The sequence below is a fragment of the Bemisia tabaci genome, chromosome 6 (assembly GCF_918797505.1).
Source record: "Bemisia tabaci chromosome 6, PGI_BMITA_v3".
NCBI lineage: Eukaryota > Metazoa > Arthropoda > Insecta > Hemiptera > Aleyrodidae > Bemisia > Bemisia tabaci.
In genome coordinates, this window is record NC_092798.1 from 42,319,111 (window position 1) to 42,340,547 (window position 21,437).

The following is a 21,437-nucleotide window of genomic DNA, read 5'->3' on the forward strand; positions in this document are numbered from 1 at the left end:
CCGTACAAAAATAAAATGGCAATGGAAATTTTTAAACGTCGCGTGGCGCTTCCGATACTTCGGCCGGAAGGTGACGAGATCTCGGTTAATATTCAACGTAGGAAGTTGCTGTTTTGACAGATCTTATATTTTTAGCCGATCGACAAGGATCAAGCATCAAAACACGATTCTGAGACCGCAGCTCATCCGACCCATTCACGGAATACGATCATTCCAAGGTTCTCTCGTCTCATAAAAATTTCACCCAAGCCTTCAACCATTCAAACAGGGGCCCCAGAAACAACGCCACGGATCTACGTGTCGTTAATCCCTCCGCAATGGAAGTCATCAAGAACGTGGAAGCATTAAAATTACCGTCCGAGGCCGCCCGCGGGGGGGGGGGGGTTGCAAGGGGGGCGGGGGGGGGGGGGTTCAGTCGGGGAAGATTAATGCAGTGCGATGCAAGTTACAAATTACAAGGAACGCGAGTCATCGAGAAGGGAACAATCCTGGCTGACAGTCGGGAGGGGGGGGGGGGACGGCGTTGCAAACGATGACAAGCTCAGAAACATCGGTGTCGAATTTGCGGATTTTTTCACGCGGGACGTGGTACGTTCAACGGGAGTCGGGAATTGTGATTTTAGGGCACGATCCGGCAGCCCTGCTCGGAATCGCCGTCACAAAGCGTTCGGGCAAAGTGCCGCGCGCGTAATTTGTCTGTCGTTACGTCACAGGGACGATTGAACAGTAATGTTCCGGGCGCGGAAGTTGAATTTTTACTTCCTGTTCCTTACCCCCTTGTTTCCAGTTCCCAGCCCCGGGGGCGTATTCTGAATGTGCTTGCATTAGGAAATCGCTGTTTGGATCGGATGATGTGAAGACCTAATGTGTCCGAAGAGGCAGGCACGCATGGAATGCGAAGAAATTCGGCGCCGGCCACAGTTTTTCTTCTGATTTGATGTGCCCTATGGTAACTTTGACAGCTTTTAAAATCGAACTTTCTCTCTGTAAATATCGAGAAAAACGAAGCTGAAAAGTGACTTTTTCAGCCCTCCTACACTCTTTTCTAGTGATGATGCGAGACTGTTGAAGAGTGTTTGGACGCTTCGCCGCTCTTGGTTATTAGTCTGTCTTATCCTCTTGGCTTGCGAGGAGACAAAAGATCTCCTTGATCATCATGAAGAACTCGGCACAAATCCTCATGCAATATCTGAGTAGGGACCGTTGACTAGAAGAGACAGACTTTTTTTGGTGCAATATTATATGTATAAGGAAACTTCTATCGATTTTACAATAAAGTAAGTCCGCATTCCGTAAAGATCTTTGTCTTGTCTGCTGAAATCGGTATAAGTGAATATATCCTTTAAAGTGCTGCCGTGAAGCAGAAAGAGAAGAAACGAAAGGAGAGAGAAAAAATAACGAATAGAAAAATAGAGAGAGAGAAACGAGAAAAGAGGAAAAACAAGCAGTGAACTCCAACACAATGTGTTGATAAGGCGTGTCATTACCTCGTGTTCAACCTGATTACCATTCTCTTACAGAGATTTTATTGTAAGTAAGAAGCGCACGAAAGGAATTATGCACGATCTATGACAACTGATTGAGAATCGTGCATTGATATATTTTTAAAGATCGAATCGATTTTGGCACGCTGATCTTTTTTTTTTTTTGATTTCGAAACTATCGAACAAATTCGAACGTATGCGCCAAAGGAGGAGGAAACAAGAAAGGGCAGAGAAGAATAAAACCAGAGGGTTCTGCTGGAGAAGAAAGTTGTTAGTTAGGTATCAGTTTTATCTTCCGTTATTGCTCCTCTCACGCACTTTTTGACCTCAAATTCCCCCATATTTTCAAAATGAAAAAGATATTAAAGAAAGCAGATTGCCCCCTGGCAGAAAGCGTAGAGGACGCCCTGCCAAATCGTGGATTGAGGGAATAAGGCAGGAAATGAGGAGATCCGATTTGCCGGAGGAGCTCTGGCAGGATCGCGATCAGTGGCGGTTGGGTGTCGCAGAGCGCACAGAAGCGCTATAAGAGCGACTTGTCGGTTAGTAAAATATTTTAAACCACAATTCGAGGACCATGCAGCAGTAAATGCATGTTCAAGGGGGATCTGGAAACGCTGGTACATTCCTAAACCAAGTTCCTTCTTTCCCTCCTTTTTATCCCTGAGCCAGTAAACAAAATTTTCCCTCTCTTTTTGCGCAGCTTTCTAGCCATCGGAGCTATCAACGGCGTGAGGATAATGAGGACGATGAAAAATTAAAATAATCTCTTGGTCCGCTTGAGATGGTGGGTGGGAGCCGGAACCCTTTTGCCCCCTCGATTCCCCACCCTGTCACGAACTTCTCCATTCATTCGTGCCGTTGTCAAATGGGACGTCCTAGCTCAAAGCTAAAAATTAAAGCTAAAAGCTCCTCTATGGCTCTGAACTTTGCGATTTAACCATTCAATTTTCCCCTGCTTTTGGTAATGAATCCTCTCCCAAGCTCAGAAAATCCTCTTAAAGTTAAGACCATGATTATCGCCTATTCGATGACGTAGTTTGGAAACCGCGTACTACGATTGCGGTGTTGCAAAATCGTCCCTTTTTTATTCTCTCTACAGAAAACGTGAATGGTCGATTATCGAAATTTCCGCATTTGAATCCGTGATAAAGAATCGATTATTAAGGTGTTCCCTGCGAACACCCTCTCAATCGATACTTTACCATAGGTTTCAATGGCAGATCAATCGATATATCACGCCACGCGTCAAAACACGCCACGCCACTTCAGAAAACGAGTCAACTTCATTGATTGAGTTTCTCTCATAATATTTCTCGATTAGATAGAGAAAACTCATAATATTTCTCGATTAGATAGAGAAAATCACGAATATTTTTAAGAGTGAACGTCGCTCAATTTTTTAAATTATGAAACAAGTTAACGGGAAGCCTGCAACGGCGCAAAATGAGACACATAGTTGCCTTTATTTGAGCCATTGATTGTTTCGTGTATCTCATTATTCGTATGAATAATCAAAATATCGATGGCTTGAGAGCAAAAATCACGGATCTTCATAGCGGAGTTTCAAAATGTTTACTCTCGTTTTATTTTTTTGAAGAGCCAACTTTATATTATGAAAGTGAAGCATTTCGCATGTTATTAATTAGAGACTGATAACTGTGGGTTAAAGAACACTAATTTTGACACCTGACTCTTTCGACGGACTAGCAACTCTTTCTTGTCTTATTTAGCACTATCTGGACGTAGAAAATAATTTATACAATCTGCATTTACATCTAATCTAACCTAAACGTATATCTACTCTAACAATCAAATGCCTTAACGCGTTATGATATCACTTATGCATGAGGGGTTGTTACAATTTCAAGTGTAGGGTAATGGATTAATTTAACAGGAGCACCAGATTTCCCAAGCTTAATCGTTAAAATTGGTAATATTTTAGATCTCAGACTTTGGTAGAGTCTCCATGCACTCTTTTAGGGCGCCTAGAGAACAAAAAAAAAAATAATCACACCCTCCTACAAAGCAACTCGAAGTCAGAAACATTTATGTGCCTACTTAAAAACGTCCATTTTGCGGAGAGTTTTCCAATTTTCTCATGTAATGCAATGCAATGGATGCATATTTTATCCGAAATCGGCGTTGCAGTTTCGGCGGAGACCGCAGGCATCTTTCGAAAGCACGATCGATTTTATCTGTGCGAACTGGCAACGCTGCTTTGAAGGATCCATACGAAGAAGAATCCTATTTATGAGCAGACCGTTTGCGCCCAGTTAGCCCCAGCACTATTCTTTATTCTCCACCTCTGCACGGCGATGCCGCGGGGAGGGGGAGGGGCGGGCCGGCCTCAAAGTCAGAACTTACCGTAGCCATGCTGACTCGACCTTATCTAAATTAGCCCTTCGGGAGTCCTTATAATCTTTCCCGGTGCCTCTTATTTCCCGAATACCCGTGTTTTTCATTTCGACCGCCTGAATAATTCATTCGGAGCTCCGAATAGAAAGCCGATGTCCGTGCCGAGCCCTCGCGAATAATTCGTTTAATTATGTAGCAGGTTATACGCACGTTGAATTTTTCACGGTGAGCGGTGTGAACTACCATGTGCATATTGAGGGATGAAATGCAGCGAAACCGTTTCACTTCTGTCGGGTTTTTCTTTTTTTGCCTTACATTGCCCCAGTGAGAGGGTAAATTTTCAGGAAATTAACCACCCAAAATTGTAAACTTTCGGCAAAAAACATTTGAGAGACTTTCCTAAATTAATACTGTGATGTATTATTATATAATTTTAAAATAAATATAAAGTTGCCAAATGTTAAAACTCATTAATACCTTCAGCTTGTTACTGAGAACTGACGTATTTTTTTCAATAGACTCCTTTCAATCCTTTGAGTTGCGATGCAGTATTTATTCGTTTATATTATTTTTTCTATATCCCATGTAGTGTAATTTCTTTAAAGTATGTTCAAGTTTCTCACTCGCGCAAACTACAGCTTGTAAATACCATGATCGCCAGAGTACCATCGCTTTTCGCCATTAAACACTATGTGAAACAGGGTAAGACGATATGCGAGTTGGGTTCGTCCTTTGATACAACTATTTTAACTCTCATGTAACTCACGGCAGTATCTTTCCTATTTGCAGGCGTTTTGAGAGCCATTGACTCGAGCTTTTGACGGGAAGTTGAACCAGCCGCTACTGAGATTTGGGAGGTAAGATGTAAGCTTTCTTCCTGGTGGTGCTGATTTCATTAAATCCGAAACAGTTATGCTCTTTGAAATATCGCTAATTTTTTTTTGCATTTACATCGTTTAGTTGAGAAAAATTTGAAATTGAGATGACTGTTGTTTTTAAAATTTGGAAAATAATTATGATGCATTTTTTTCCAATAATTCTTGGCATCAAATTGTCATGCATGCAAAATCTAGTGTCAATCTAACGAAATCTTGAGGAAATGTGCAGGGCGAAAAAGCGGCTTATTCTTGCACAAACACACCAAATATTGACTCGTACAACGGCGATTCTAATAAGCCCTTTAATTTAACAAAAGTACTTTCAAAAAACCTAGGCAGTCTTGAAATGAACACAATCGTAGCTTATTAGCACACAAGGGCAACGAAGATTGCCCGAAAAGTGAAGTGCTTGAGTCAACGGCACAAAAAACGCCTTTAAATGAGAAGGATGCCCCCGTGCGTTACTTGAGAGTTAAAATAGTTGTATCATCAGACAAACCCAACTCACCTGCCGTCTCGCCCTGTTTTACATCGAGTTTAAAGGCGGAAAGTGATGATCCCACGGTGTTAACAGTGTACAATTTGTTGTTACGAACGCCGTTGAATTATGGCAGTGCAAATTTCACATTGGGCCAAAAATACGTCCCGATTCAATGATACGTCAAGACCAAAAAAATGAATAATTTATAAACACATTCGGGAATCCATTTCTAGTTACATGATTCAATTAAACATTTTCTGACTTTAAATTATGTCGGTAGGAAGAAATTATATTTTTCTGACGCTACTTATCAAGAAAGGGTGGCCTCATGATGATCGAATTCTTTGCAAAATCATCCTCCCTTTTCTAATTTTTTTAATCTTTCACCCTGAAAATGATGCTTCAGGCTTTCGCACCACCCCAAAAAAAACATGACCTTTAAATTCGCTTCGTCAGAAAAAAGTGATTCATTTACGTAAAACCTATTACGATTAATTCTTAGAGGTTGCCAAATTTCACTCATAATTCACCACACGCAAATATAAAGAAATGTATTTTTGTAAAAAAGAGTAATTTTTTGGCATTACCAAGGTACCACGAATGCAACCCTAGCGCCGGTCTGGGGTATGTGAACTTACTGTAGGGCAAAAGATTCTTGGTATATTTACAAATAAAACTTAAAATGCAATTAAACCATTGTCCTTAAAATGAATATTCGTAGATAACGCTGGGCTTATTGAATTTCTGATTGATGATTTTTGAATTTAAACATTTGAAGACTGCGGGCTCATCGAATGTTGTGAATTGTGTAGCCGAAAAATTTAAAAAAATTGATCTGCAATGGATTTGCTGAATAAGACATTTGAAAAAACAACTATTAAAATAACATGCCGGAGCTTCTTTAAGCTGAAATATGGTAAAGAATGACACCGAGACTTTCCAGCCGAAGTATCACAAGCGCCATGTGACGTTTAAAAATTTCCACCGCCGTTTTATTTTTTTACAGAGAAATTGTTCCATCAAGCTATCCGAAAATTTCAATAAATTTTCCTTGTGCTGTCGATAAAATTTAGTAAAATTTTCAAACAGTTTCAACCAAAAATTTATCTGTGCTCAATAAAATGGCGGTAGAAATTCTTAACCATCACACAGTAGATCGAGTCAATCAGAGAGGTTGGACATGTCATTTTTGACTAAAACTCCGAATTTTGATGTTTATTTCGTCACATTCAGCATTTTGAGGGGTGCTTTTTAGAAGGAAATTTCGCGAGGAAACCGATGACTACTTTTAAAATCTCAAATTGTTGTATTACTCGTAACAGAGTTAAAAGCTTTTACACATACATACATACATACATACATATAAGTCGCTTTACAGCACTCCCTTGCGCTCTACGACTCCTAACCTCCACTGCTCTCTTTCAAACCACAAATCTTGGGGGATTGAGCACCTTAACATTTCCGCTTCAATCCCTTCCCTCTAACCTTTTATTGGGCGCCCTCTGCGTCTTCTCCCAGGAGGAACCCAGTCAAGGACCTTCTTCGGCAACCTGTCTCCTGCCATTCTCTGGACATGACCATACCAAATGAGCTGTTTTGTTATAATATCATGCACGATGGTCTGCTTGGCATCCATGATCTCCCGTACCGTCTCATTCCTGACGCGATCCTTTCTGGAAATACCAGCGGATCTACGCCAGAAGCCCATCTCCGTTGCCTCTAAAACCTCCCGGGTCCGCTGTTTCATCGGCCATACCTCACACCCGTAGGTTACTATGCTCTTAACTCGAGGTTAAAAGCTTTTAGAGTTTCCAATTTTGTCCGACCTTTCCTATTGACTCGATTCACTGTGCGTCGTATGGCGCTTGAGATATTTTCGCCGGAGGGTGACGAGATGGCGAACCTCGAAGTATGATGCAGCGTCGACGCACAAACCGAGAGCGGTGTGGCAACACTGGCCTCATGAAAGATACAAGGAAAGTTTGGAACTGGGACAAAAAAATGGGAAGTGAGCTCACCTCTGGAGGGATGCTAATGGTGTCGCCGGCGACATTCGCCCACCACACCATCAAGTATGAGTATGCCGCAATCCACAATATACTGCCGGCAAATGTGATGACAAAAAATTTTTTACCTGGAACAGCATACAGAGAAAATGATTTGAGGGCTCTCAGCTATCGGGAAAATGGGTAAAACCGAAGCAGTATTGGAAATTGTATTTCACACATTAGATGCTCAAAAAATTTGGGAACTGTCCCCGAAAATACAATCATCTTTGGCATTCAGTAATATAATACCAAGGGAAAATCTCAAATTTTTGTTGAGCGATTTTTTTTTAAACTGAAATCGTCTTTTCTGTCCACACACTAACTGTGAAAAAATTCAAGAAGGGCGCAGAGAATTTGGGTGTAGAAAAGTTTACGCCCTCTATAATTTATTTTGCAAATGTTTATGCCCCGCTCCTTAATATGATACGTCTTAGAATCGTCCCTTTGAAGATGGCGGTTGTTATTTATTTATTTATTTTTTATTTTTTTTTTTAAATTTTACTTTTTTTAATACATGGAATTATCTTAACTCTCACAATTTGCCAGGGCTTATTTACATTAGAGTACCTGTATAGGGAGAGTAGCGTCGACAGATCGGTTCATGGAGGGCTTAGGGCCCAAAAGTGCAGCCACCCTTCAGAGCAACTTCTAACACACAAAATTTCACTGCCAGCCTACAGATTTCAATTCTAACCAAGATGGCTAAGCATGTACATAAATGAGCGTTCTTTCGCAAAAATAAGTAAATTTATGCAAATGTAAACCAAATACATTCTTTCTAAACAACGGTTTGTAACAATTGTATTTGTAAATCGCTCTGGACATTCGAAATTCATAGGTTGGCTGCCCTTTTGGGCCCTAACTTTATTCGCGGAGGCATCGGTGAAGGCCTGATGGACTTTCGGAGTTTCAGATCTGTCGCTACTCTCCCTATACAGGTACTCTAATTTACATTTCAATTTATGCATTCATTACTAAATTTCACTTTTTGACCATGCAGAGTCCTCGAAAATCATGTTACCTCAGAGCAAGTTGTCACAACATAGTCTACAGCAAGGTGTCCCCATGCCAAATAAACCAATAAGAAACAATAATATATTCTATTGCACCCTACCACCTTCGTTGGCTGTTAGTCGTTGACATAATATTCAGATCGGCAGCGAGGTCTACGGTTCATAACCCAGTTATAACATGACATGCAAACTGCGAGAAAGGAGGCATAGGTGGACGTATTTCTGCCCAACGGAACTATGTGCATTATGACCTGAGCCCTGTTATGCATGTATCCATAAGGATCTCAGGGCTTATGTCTTCATGCACATAGTTCTGTTTGGCAGAAATACGTTATTGTAATGCTTGGTTGTTGATTCGGTCGTTGGTTCATGCTTTTTGAGCGGATATTATTGGCTTTAATGTCGAAAGTTCTACTGCTGCCAATGTTAAATTCCAATGAGGGAATTCTGTTAGACCTACAATGGTATGCATTGTCCATCACATGCGAGGGTAAACATTTGCCTGGTGTGTATAAAATTCGTTTGGTCTAGCTCATTTGCCAACAAAATGAAATTAATATTGTTATCTATATAATGAGATGCTAAGTCTCCAAATATATAAAGCTATACAATAGTTGGAATACCAAAGGGAGGGTCTTTTAAAAACCTAGCAACTATAAAATATACCAGGTTTAACACAATGCGCCAAGGTGCATTTTGAAAAAAGAGAAAAATGAGTTTGGAATAGTTTAGAATTCGACTAGTTAGTAAATTTTGTCCTATCAAAAATTTGAAGTTGAGAAAAAATACCATGAACGTAAAAATAGTCGTTATGTATTGCCCTGATCATGGAGCCTTATGGAGAATTAAAACTTGAAACCTCTTTTTTTCGGTTCAAACTCGGTGCTTTTTTGTTGAATTTGATTCCTGATGAAATTTCTAAAACCTGATGCTGAAGTGGACTACATTTGCAAAATTAGGAACTACAATTACAGCCTCAGTTAAAAAACAACGAATATGCCATTGGTTCCCCTAAGCATATAAGTGTTTTTACCGAGTAACGATAAATTGTAGTTCCAAATTGTAAAGGATCGTCCGATTTATTTTTCGTCCAAAATGACGCACAGTATTGATACTTTGTGGTGACTTACATTGGAAAAAAGCACATTGGATCTAGAATCCAGACTCTTAAAAACATCGACAAGAAAAAATACTCTTGATTGAATCAGATTTAAGATTAAATCAAGAACCAAGCCTCTTAATTTGAGCGGATTTCCTTTTGATTTAAGCTTAAAGCTGATTGAATCAAGAGTCCTTTTTCTTGTCAATGCTTTCAAGAGTCTGGACTCTACATCCAATGTGTTTTTTTTTCTAGTGTAGTGTTTCTTCAATGAAATATAGCAGCAAACCTCTAGGCGTTCTGGTATCAGGTAGCGTCAACCAGAGCGGGAAGACTATGGGTGCCACTAGGACATAAGTGAGTCTTTTTCTCGTTGTATCAGGCCATCCTATGTCCAGCGGCTCATTACTCGCCTCATCTGGCTCATCCTCAGGCTGGAACACACAAGAGAGAAATCATGCGTCAGTTATTATGGTTTTATAAGGATATGTACTTGTGCCTATAATCGCTTTAATTTAACAAAAGTACCTTCAAAAACCTAGGAAGTCTTGAAATGAACACAACCGCAGCGTATTAGCATATAAGAGCAACGAAGATTACCCGAAAAGTGAAGTGCTTGAGTCAACGGCACAAAAAACGCCTTCAAATGAGAAAGATGCCACCGTGCGTTACTTCAGAGTTGTAATAGTTGTATCAAAAGACGAACTCAACTCCCTTGACGTCTTGCCCTATTTCACACCGGCGCGGCTTAACCCCAAGGACAGTTCGAAAAGAGTCCCAAAAACCCAAAAACTTTTGAACGTGTGATGATTGATTTTTTTGCACGAAATGTTTGACTATACCCAGTAATATTGATAAGTTGGGCAGAAGCCCTGGTCAAGCATTAAAATTCCCAAAAATAGAGTCACAAGTTTTGCTTTGACAAGGGGTTAAATTTATCCAGATGTGGTAGAATCGACCTTAAAACGTTTCTGCTTTGAATTATACGAAATGTTATTTTTTTCTTTTTCCTCTGTAATTTACGTTTATGGCTTATTAAAAAGAAAAAAAATTCGATATGTCCTTTTTTACTATATTAATTGCACTGCTGTGCCAAGAGAAGACGCTGTATTGACCTTCGAGAGTTGCCAAATTTCCACCTATAAAATGTTCTTTTTTAAGGAGAGTTATGAACATTTTGCCTCAAAAATTTCAGATAATTTAGATCTAATTGCGAAAAAAATTAAATGTAAAATTGGAGGCAAAATATTCTCAGGATTTCCTGAAAATTCGTATTTTGCAAAAGAAATTTATAAAAGGAAGTTTCATGTCAATGGCTAAGGAACAATACTACCTACCGGCAAATTGACAATTTTACAGGGCGAAGAAAAAAGCTTTACTATTTTTGTTACAACAAAGTAGATCTCTCATAATCTAGTTATTAGAGCTGCAACTGCCGACATGGAAAACGCATGAAAGCAATTGTAACCCACTTTTTACTTAATTAAGGTTCTTTATCATGCTCATTTATTTTTATTATTTTGATTTCTTTATTTTCTTTTAATCTATGTAACAGTTAAGAAGTATGAGTGTAGTCTGGATTTCACGCGAGTATGGGTTACGGAAGTTAAAGCTAAAAACAAAAATTAGACGTAGTCAATTTCTAAGTTACCTTATTTGTAAAAAAAAGTTAATTTACACCTAGTAGGTGGTTGTAACATGTACTTGAAGAATAAAAAAAAAAAAAAAAAAAAAAAAAAAAAAACTATTTTTGTACTTACGACATTTGATTTGCAATTTTTTTTATCCATTATGACATCTTTACAGCGCTTTGATGGCCAATTAGAAAAAAAACTATTAACACCAGCTTGCGTTTTATATACTTTAGAATACGTCAAAGTCGCTAACTCATTTTCGTTATAAAATTGTCAGTTAGGCGTTTTGTTCCTTAGCCGTCGATAAGCCGTCATCCCCCAGAACGGCAGTGTTGTATTCAACCACCTCAGCACGATTCGTCAACTCGAGCAATGCAGATCATGAGAAACCGTGAATTGGATTAAAACCCCGAAACTTTTCCCTATTTACAAGCGCCGAGTGCGGAAAAAGCTTCCTCCGGCGAAACAGCTCATTCAGAATCTCGGAGGTTTTTGTCACCGAGAGATTCCGCTCTTAACCTGAAGTCTCACTCTCGAACAGCGGTGAGCCTCGGGCCTACTAAGATCCAGCGTTCGTGCTCGAGAATACTAACTTCCTTACTATTTGTCGTTAACGTAAACGGCGTGCGGTTCAAAGAGCAGCAAGTCGCATTTACAACTCACCACAACTTCGTCTCCTCGCAGCGGTACCGTACCGTCGCTTTCGGCTCCAAAAGTTGGCAAGTCGTCGTGCGGGTCGCAGAGAGAGAGGGGGGGGGGAGGTTAAGGGATGGAGGGAGGCGGAGGGGGGAAGAAGGGGACGGAGGGGAGCGTGGGGGCGTGTGAGGAATCCCTCGCGGTCCTATACGTCACTTACACGGATTACTACACCCGGAGCGGCTCAACGCGAACACGTATCCTTTGAGGATTAAAATTTTTATTTTATCTGACTGGCAGTGATACGGATCCCATCAAGAGGGATGTCTATCTTATTTTCGAGAGCTTAGTAGCCTCTGCGGAGTAGCGCTTTACGAGAAAAAAAGAAACGATTTTAGTAAATCAAATCGATTGTCTCTGAAACAATTTTTTTTTTTTTTAATGTTTGTTGTACAACATATTTTGGTTGTAGCACTTTAAGTAATTGCTTGACATTAAAACAAACAAGGGGGGAAAACGGGAAACAAGGCTAAAAATACAACACTAAAAACACGAGACCTTTCGACTCAAAATCGAGTCATTTCCAGTCGGAAAATAAATTAAAAATTAAAAAAATTCGAGGAAAAAACCTGCCAAATGGTGGTGGCCGAAATCCGAGAGAAACCAAGTTTTGAGTTGAACGTCTCGGGTTTTTAGTGTTGTATTTTTAGCCTTGTTTTCCGTTTTCCCCCCTTGTGTCTGTAATTCTTTCAAGGAGCATCCAGCACTAAGGATGAAAAAATAAAAATGAACTTGAACACGAGATGAAACATGTAATGATGATCAAGTGATGGGAGATACAACTGGTTATATTAAGAGATAAGACCACCACAAATTGGCAAGCTTCTTTCATACTAATTTTACGTCAATTCAAATTCATGGATAGTATTGGACTGTTATTTTCTGTGAAAAAGTCCTGACGATGGCCAAGGCCGAAAAGCTTGGACCAGAAACTTTGAATGAAACATTTATTCTAAGTTCATCTTCATTTTTCAATCCATAGCACTGGCTTCCCCATAACAAAATCACAAATCTTTGTTGAAATTTCAAAATTTGAAACCCACCCACGTAGAGATCAGACTTGAGGGTCTTTTATGAAACACTAATTTTAAGAGAAGCTTATGAGATTTGGTTCAGTTTATTCAAGTGCTTAATTTTACCGTCAAATCAGAATGTAGAATCCGTTCTTCCTGATTTCAATCATGCATGGGGGCGAATAGCGGTGTAGGTACCCTTTGCGGGGCCTAAAAGGCAACAGATAAATCTCTGAAGTAACGTCGATGTCGTCGCTGCTTTCAGAATTGGAACCAAATTTTGACAAAAATACGTTTATTTAAAAAATTTCTCCCAAAAATCCATGTCAGATTAGCTTAAGATTACTTCCGCCAGAAAATAGATATCTCGAGATGATTTATTTGAAATAGCCTACCCGCAGTAGGGATCTATTCTGCCATGTTAGGAGAAAACGCCGTATAGGAACATTCAAATATTCTCAAATTCCCTTCGATAAAAAATGTATTCTAGAGAAAAGTTGTGAATATTTTTTCTTAACATTTTAGAGAGCATACGATTAAATTTCGAAAAAAAAAAAAATCCACAAGTTTCAAGAGAAAATATTCCTTGAATTTCTAGAGCATTCGTGTCACATCAGAAGGAATTTGGCAACGCTAGAATGTGCACAAGTCGTTTTTCCTCATTACTACAGTGTGGATAGACTCTTCTGATGTATGTGTGCAATTTGGCAACGACGGAGGATCGAATCTATTGCCGAAACGAAGTAGAGCGTGAGAACAGGTCGGTTGAGCAGGACCTGAATCGATTAGCAATCACGGGAGCAAGGGGGAGTTGAGTATGAACAGTAATGCCGAATTTCAAGAATTACCAATTATCTCGTGTACAGGGTGTCCCGCGGTATGCCAAAATACTGCCGTGCAGAGGAAGAACGCCGTATAAAATTCAAATGTTGTCAAATTTACTTTCAGAGAAGATCAATTTTTGAGGATGGTTATGAGCATTTTTCATCGAAATTTTCAGACACTAAAGATCAAATCACGAAAACAAATCCATAATAATTGAAGGGAAAATACTCCAAAACTCCAAAAATTCACAGTTAGTCGAAGGAAGTTTGGCAATGTCTGAAGGCTCATATGGTGTTCTTTCTTAGCATGCCAGAATACTTCCTCGATCTACGATTCCCCGCTAAAAATGACCACGTTGGTGAGTGAAACATGGTATCATTTTGATGCTAACACACTTTTATCACATTATCAACATGGTACCAACGGGGTGCCAAATTAATCAAATTTTCTAACGGTAAATAACCTAGCACTAACATGGTACAATGTTGCCTTTCTGAATGATCGTAACTAGTGTTGCGCCAAACAGCATATCTCTTTGAGGAAAAATTGTGCGCAAACGAGTTTTTTTCCCTCTGTATTGAGACTTTCAGTTTTATATTGAAATGTAATGCACGTTGGATACTTTACTAACTTTCTGTTTAAACGGCTCGTGCGTCGATACGCTATCAGTTTGTAACATGGGACAAAGTGAAGACCGAGTTGGTACCATGTCGATGCCATTTTGGCGTCAATGTGGTACAGCGTCTCGCTTACCAACAATGGTGCCAACATGGTTCGAAAAAGACCATGTTGGTAACAACATGATCTCAACATGGTACTAACATGATCGTTTTTAGCAGGATTTTCGCCAAAAGAAGTTATTTTTTTTTTAAATTTCTGTATTCTTTTGCTTGAACTGTTTTACGGAATCGTCTCCTCGGGAACCTATATTTTTCCAGTTTTTTTCGATATGTCGAGAAAGTAATAAAACGCATCAACATATTCCCGCCTTGCACTAGAAAAAACGTGTCTTGGATCCAGAGTTCAGATTCTTGAAAAATTTGACAAGAAAAAAATACTCTTGACCCAATCGGCTTTTTGCTCGCAGCGAGAGCCAAGCTTTTTTATTTAAGAGAGTTTCCTTTCGATTCTAGCAAGAATCTGATTGAATCAGGAGTAACTCGTTTTTGTCACATGTTTTAAGAATCTGGACTCTGGATCCAAGAGACTTTTTTTAGTGTATTCTTATTGATTAATGATGGATAAATAAAAACTTCAAATATAGTCTCTCGATTCAACCTTGTTTTGACTCAGCTCTTATCTGTTTATCAGCCGATTTTGACGTGAAAATTGGCGTCGTTGCGCGAGAATGCGCGTGAGGATTCTTGCTCTTGGTGGCGGTTAATTGCTTTTGTTTTTGATTTTGTGCCAACCGAGCCACGAGGCCAGAACGACCCTCCTTAACCCTCGTCCTCGGATAACCAAACTGCCCTGCCGTACAAAAACCACTCAACTCCGACGAAATCATTTGCTGTTAGGCGGTTATGGCTTGATGCGATAGAATAGGATCATCAATTAACAGACTGGAATGCCACCAGCTCGCTAGTATTGAGAGCTGCGGTGTCACATCGTTCGCAAAGCCCGCAAATTCCTATCAAAATATCAATTGACCTGGTTACGCAAGTGAGGAATACTTTCTGTGGCTCATAAAAGAAACATCCCTAATGGAGACATTTAAAAACAAAAAAAAAGAAAAAAAAATATATCTATAAATTTCATTTAGATAATCCTTAAGTCACTGTTAAAAATTATATTATGTCGCAAATTTTTTTGGAGTATGTAGTACAGGAAATTATTGAACAGGTAAAATTCTAGAGGATAATCAATGAAGTGCCAGAAAACTTTTAAAATATATACTGTAGTTTTGAGACTTTTGAAATGTTTGATAGAAATGTTAAAAACTCGTTTTAGTAAAAGTTTTTTGGGGGAGAATTTTGCTAAAAAAATATCTGAAAAGGTTTCCTAAGTATTATTTTATTGTTTACGATTTTTTGAAAATGATTTTTCACGGTCGTTTTTACTAGGCATCTATCTATGTACCACGCTGCAGCACAGTAAAAGCACTAAATATAAATGAAAAAATTAAAGTGCTTTGGAAATCATTAAACTTGACACCGATCCACCTTAATAATTACAAAACACACAGTATAATTTCCTTTAATACATATTTTTTGTTCATCAATTTAAATGAGAATAATCCATGCTTAGTGTGCAAACGTTTCAAAATCACGAGTTGACAAACGCTGACTACGCGAATTGAAATGTTAAAACCTAATTCAGTGCGGAGCATCGTGCTGCCAGCTCGAGACGCGCACTGGCGCCTACAAACCTAAGGGGATACTTCACGCACTGCGCAATGCTTGAAGTATCCCCTCAGGTTTGTAGGCGCCAGTGCGCGTCTCGCGCTGGCAGCACGCTTGCTCCGCTCTGTGTTAGGCTTTAATATTTAAACTCGCGGAGTCAGCGTTTTTCAACTCATCATTTTGAAATGTTTTACACTATGCATGGATTATTCTCATTTAAATTGATGGACAAAAAATATGTATTAAAGGAAATTATAATGTATGATCCCCCGCCGCGCCGGGGCGAGCCACAGCGCCTCAAACAACTATTTCACAACAGAGGTGTTGCACAGTATCTTACGAAATTGGGCAAAATTGTGCAATTTGCCCTTTTCTGGGGGCTGGTTTTTGGCCGTGCGCAACCCTTAAAACATTTTTTAGAATTTTTTTCTTTAGTGCAATCTTATTTTTATAAGAGTGGGGTCAACGATTTAGAAGGTACCATCATCAAAATTCGGAGGTGACTTTCAAAGTGGGGCACCCTAATGTAAGGTAACTTGTCACATCTTGTGTCTAAAGTAAGCCAAAAAGTTAGTTTTGTGCATGAAAATGGAATTCAATTTCTAGTTGATGTTAGCAAATGAGTTTAATACTCGATACTCATTTGGTTCAATTGGTTCAAGCTGTCCAAGTTTCTTGTTTTTACTCAATTCTGACCCCCTCCCCCCCCCAAAAAAAAAAATTGTAATTGAAACTATACTTTTTCTCATTGTTTTAAATCATTCCATTACTCGTTTAATCAAGATTCTGTCGCTTTCCCTCCGTTTTTGATCACTCAAGTAATTTGGGGTGCATCCTGAATCTTTGCCTCCCTTCTTAATTATTCAATTATTTCAGAATGTATCCTGATCATTCTTGTTTTCATAAATTCCGTTTTTAATTATCAGTAATACAACATTATGACGTCCTTGTTTCATTTATTTTTTCTTTAATCAGTCACGTTTTCAGTTCTTTCTTTAATCTTTGTCTTTTTCATTAAAAGCCCTCCAAATCTCTGAACTTACCGCGCACGGCGCACCCCACCTTTTATCTTCAGTTCCACACGTGGGAACGAGAGGAGATCTTTTAGTGCACATTCAAAATGAGAAGAAAAGGAGAAACCCCGAGGTCATAACAAAGAACGCATGGAATCGTAACCGACCCCGGACATCAATACTCCCCCGCTACTCCAAAACAGCATAACTACAATGAAACCCGGCCGCGTATCCGTGTTTTGTGCCTTTGCGCGGCGGAATAAAGACCGGGAACCCGCGGGAGGCAAGGAACATGAACGAATGAATAGAACCCACATTCGTGCTTGCGGCGATAGTGACACCGCACTCCTCTCAACGTAGAATGTTGAAGAGACGCGCCTGGTAAATTTTTAATACCTCAACGGATGCTCCCACGCCTCGCGAGTTGTATCACAGGAATTGAAGGGGCGAGAAGAGTCTTAGGATTCTTATGCTCAGTTTCACATCGCGGAGGAAGCCTCACTCTTACAGCGCTGCCGCACGGAAAAAATAACGACGAGCTATGAGGTGATTTGACACACCGTATTACAATCTTTTACATTCACTTCAATAAATTGTGTTATTTCTAAATTTGAATGAACCGTCATCCGTTCCGTCATTGCAAAATTTCGTTTTATGTCTTTTTTCTCTTTTTTTAACATGCCTCGTGACTTTTCATGAAATTGCCGAGAGTTATAAGAATTTTACCCACAACATCTTTATGTGTAATTTTTGTTGTTTTTACGTTCGAAGTTAAATATGAAAGATAATTTGGCGACGGCGACTTTAGGCTTGATGTGTATTTTCATTAAAGAACTTTTGATCATCCTCCTGTTAATGCAAATATTGTAGAATTCTGACGACAGTGTCCAACATGAAGATAATTCCACTCCAATAAGCTCTCTTGTTATTTCCGGTTGAACTGCGGATGGACTTGTATAAAGATAGGTATGGAAAAATTCGAGACGAGTGCTAGGAGGAAAAAGATGACGATATAGAATCCGGTCGGTACATAGATGGATTCATTAAAGTAAAAAGGTATTGTGCGGACCTCACAATGACCGATTTTCCGCAGATATGACAGGGTGACTCGTTTTTTAATTGTTTTCAAAACTGAAAAATTGGCATAGATAATTCGATGCATCACACCATTCTGATGAAAAAATTCTTCGGTTTTGAAATGCACCAAATTCTCCAATAAGAAACTACTATTTTAAGTGCATTTTAAAAATGACGTAAGTGATACTTGTTCCCCCATGTACATAAGTGATTCTACAGATGAGCTAGAATTGTAGTTCTGAATTTCAAAATACAGCTCAAATGTGAGATTGTCCACTTAACTATTCCAGAGTACAGAGGAATTTTTTCCAATTGCTATCACAAAAATTGTTCGTGCAAATCCGTCAGTTTCCCGCAATCGTAATTCTTCTCCCTCTACTACCAACAACTAGGGCACAGCCATGTATGTAAAGTTCTCAAGCACCGTGCACACATGAATCGCCAATCATAACAAAAGATTTGTCAGGCTAATAAAAATAATAGCATGCATAAAATCCAAAACAAGATTCTTAATTCGTCGGCGATTCATCGCGCGACACACACACACCATACACACACTCACGCACCCTCCCTCACAAGAAAACTGTGGATTTGATGATGATTAGTTATAATAACAGTTTCTCTCTTGAGGCATGACTTAGCAATGTTTTAAATTTTATTAAACTTTTTTATAATTAGGTATTAGGAATTTCACATTTGCAGATTGAAAGCAATAGTTTTAAGAGAACGCTATTTCATTTCGAACCCGCTATTACCATCGAAACTGATTGTGATGAGAAAGGATTGGTGTTTTAAGTCGTCCATTTAGCAACAATTCAGTTTGACAAACTATCTCATCGAATTGCGCGACGCGACAAAGAAGCCTTTTATTTCGATTCAAGTAACTCTAAGTCAGTGTGTCGAAAAAAGGGAGAGTAAGATCGTGAACATACGGGTTAGAGTTAAAGATTCTAGCGGAATTTTCCTCAGGGGTTTGCAAGAGTAAAAACAGAGGTCGATGATACGGGTTCAGAGTGGTCGATATATTAAGGCACGGCACGTGCTTCAGTTCCCAAAATAACACCTCTTTTTGAAGGTTAAAAGGAGAAAAAAGAGAGACCCGAGGGAAACTCTCAACCTATCCCTTAGAAACAAATAAAGTTCAAAGCGGAGGGAAGTGTACGGTTATTAAAAACCCACCAGTGACCGAAAGTTAACTTTTTTAAGCTCACCACACTGGGTTACTCGCGGTTTGTCGACCTGAAGGAAAAGTTGTTCCGGAGTTAAAGAAGAAGTCTTACATTTAAAACACGTCTTAGGTGGGGGAAACCGGCTTAAAAAAAGGAATCGAGCTGAAATCTCTGAAAACCAAATAACGTCTCTGAAGGCTTTTCGAAGCCCGTAATGAAGTGCAGTTTATTCAGCAAGTTATGAACATCTACCCTTTTTCGGTTTGCTTTGAGCAAACCCTAACCTGTTCTATTGAGAAACGCGTATCTCTGATGAAATATCCTATGAAGATCGGCGCTTTTTTTTCAGTACGGCAGAGATATAGTTGGATGCACTTTCCTGCATTAGAACAGAATGAAAACGGCTCTCATTAGCATATTTTTCATTACGTGGAGAGGTTTTTCCGGTACCCAAGACATTATTTACGGAGCTGCGCAGATCTTTCCAACTTCACAATTTCATAAATCAAACAAATTGCGAAAGAAACCGGAGAGTGTTAATTGAAAGTGCAGAGAGGTCTTGATCACGCGTTGTGGGTTATAAAGACACACCCTAAGAGTATAAAAATCTTCAAAAGGATTTAATTAGTGCGATAAAAGTAAATCAGGTAGGTAGAAAAATTCTGACCAATTATGGAATGACAACAAATTAAATACTTTTGAATATCAATGAAAATATGTTCTGCGTCTCAGATCAAAACTTCTGTTGAGAATCAATTGCCCAAAGAAAAGAAATGCTTCAGTCAATTGAAGATTAATCTTCTTCCTGATGATGGATTTTTGTCGCAGTTTCAAACAAATAATTTCTTGACTCGAAAAAATATAACAACTCATTGAAAATAATTTTTTTTGTCAAAATGCAGGAAACTTACAGTAGCTACGCGCTCAAGGAAACGAATTTTCATGGAACATAAAGCTGTAAGAGCGTTGATTTTAGAATCAAGAGAAAGCCTCACAATAAAAGTTTCATTGTGCAAAAATCATGTCGAGCAATACGTATTACTCAGAAATCATCCGAATGACTGATTTATTTACAGTGTGTGTTGTGTAGTCTCGTGAAAGCTGTGTCCTAATTCCTGTAGCTACGCGATGTGCCAGATCTTTGCCTGAACAAAGAAATTTTCCAGTTTGAATACTAACTTACACGGAAAAAACATCTTAGTGCTGATCCCTAACATTTAAGATCAAATGTAGCCAGCTAATAAGGCACCAGTGCTGAGACCTACAGTCTGCGGGGCTGGACTCTAAAGTTTGAAGGGTTCAGCACTACTGCCTTATTAGCTGGCTTCATTTGATCTCAACTGTTAAGGCTCAGCAATAAGATGTTTTTTCCAAGTATACTCTGATAATTTTCTATTAAATTGACGGGCTGGATATTTTCAATGGGCCTGGTGCATGCAAGAGATACAGCCGCGCGAATAGACTTTTAAGAGGTTAAATGACACGAAAATTACGATGGTCACATTAAAAAAGTTTGAAATACACTCCTTACTGCGCAATTTGTTAGGAACGCGCTTTTTCAAATTTCCCGCGTGTGGGGGCAGTTTTCTAATCACCGGAAACGAGCAAACGGCGGGCTCGGTGATTTCCGGAAGATGCCGAGTCGTTGTTGTTGTTGTTATTTTTTCCTTCAGTTTGTTTACAAACCCAACGTGATCTCTTATAGTGGTCCATATACGCTTTATGCGGTAACCAAATCGATCAACTTTTAAATATCCGACGCAATCCTCCTACATTTCATTTCACGATATCACGAGCTCCGATTTTTAGGTTATGTTGTCAGTTTTAGTTGATCGGAAATAGCCGCGAGTTGCCGTTAATTGTTTCCGTTAAAAAACTGCCCCCAAACGCGGGAAATTTGAAAAAGCGCGTTCCTAGCAACGCAAATTGCGCAGTAAGGAGTGTATTTCAGACTTTTTTAATGTGACCATCGTAATTTTCGTGTCATTTACCCTCTAAAAAGTCTATTCGCAAGGCTGTACCTCTTGCATGCAACAGGCCCATTAAAACTTTCAGAAATATTGAGCCAAACTGAGAAAATTCTTGAATGAACAAGACCGCCTCTTTCCGAAAAAAATGGTTACCGAAATTACGCTGCTAGTGCTATTAACAGTAAGTCTCTGAGTGGTTCAAATGTGATGTTTTTTTGGAAAATGAGGGTATTCACTCGTTAAGTGGTCCTTTGCATGTAAAAAACATTTCTTATCCGCGTAATGAGCATTCGCAGAGATATTTAGAGAGCGTTGGGGACCATGAGACACTTAGACG

At 39.2% G+C, this 21,437-nt stretch overlaps 1 protein-coding gene and 1 long non-coding RNA gene across 2 annotated transcripts in view; one reads left to right on the forward strand and one right to left on the reverse strand.

Moving 5' to 3' along the window:
• Nucleotides 1-21,437, forward strand: part of LOC109036479 (uncharacterized) — a 117,100-nt gene that overhangs the window by 32,397 nt on the left and 63,266 nt on the right. The window lies entirely within an intron of this gene.
• LOC109036476 (sodium/potassium/calcium exchanger Nckx30C) overlaps nt 1-21,437 on the reverse strand; it is a 173,337-nt gene that overhangs the window by 14,294 nt on the left and 137,606 nt on the right. The window contains exons 5-6 of the mRNA XM_019050716.2: nt 9,651-9,795; nt 7,220-7,335 (exon numbers count right to left, since the gene is read on the reverse strand). Coding sequence (XP_018906261.2) covers nt 7,220-7,335; nt 9,651-9,795 — 261 coding nt within the window. The remainder of the gene's footprint in view (nt 1-7,219; nt 7,336-9,650; nt 9,796-21,437) is intronic.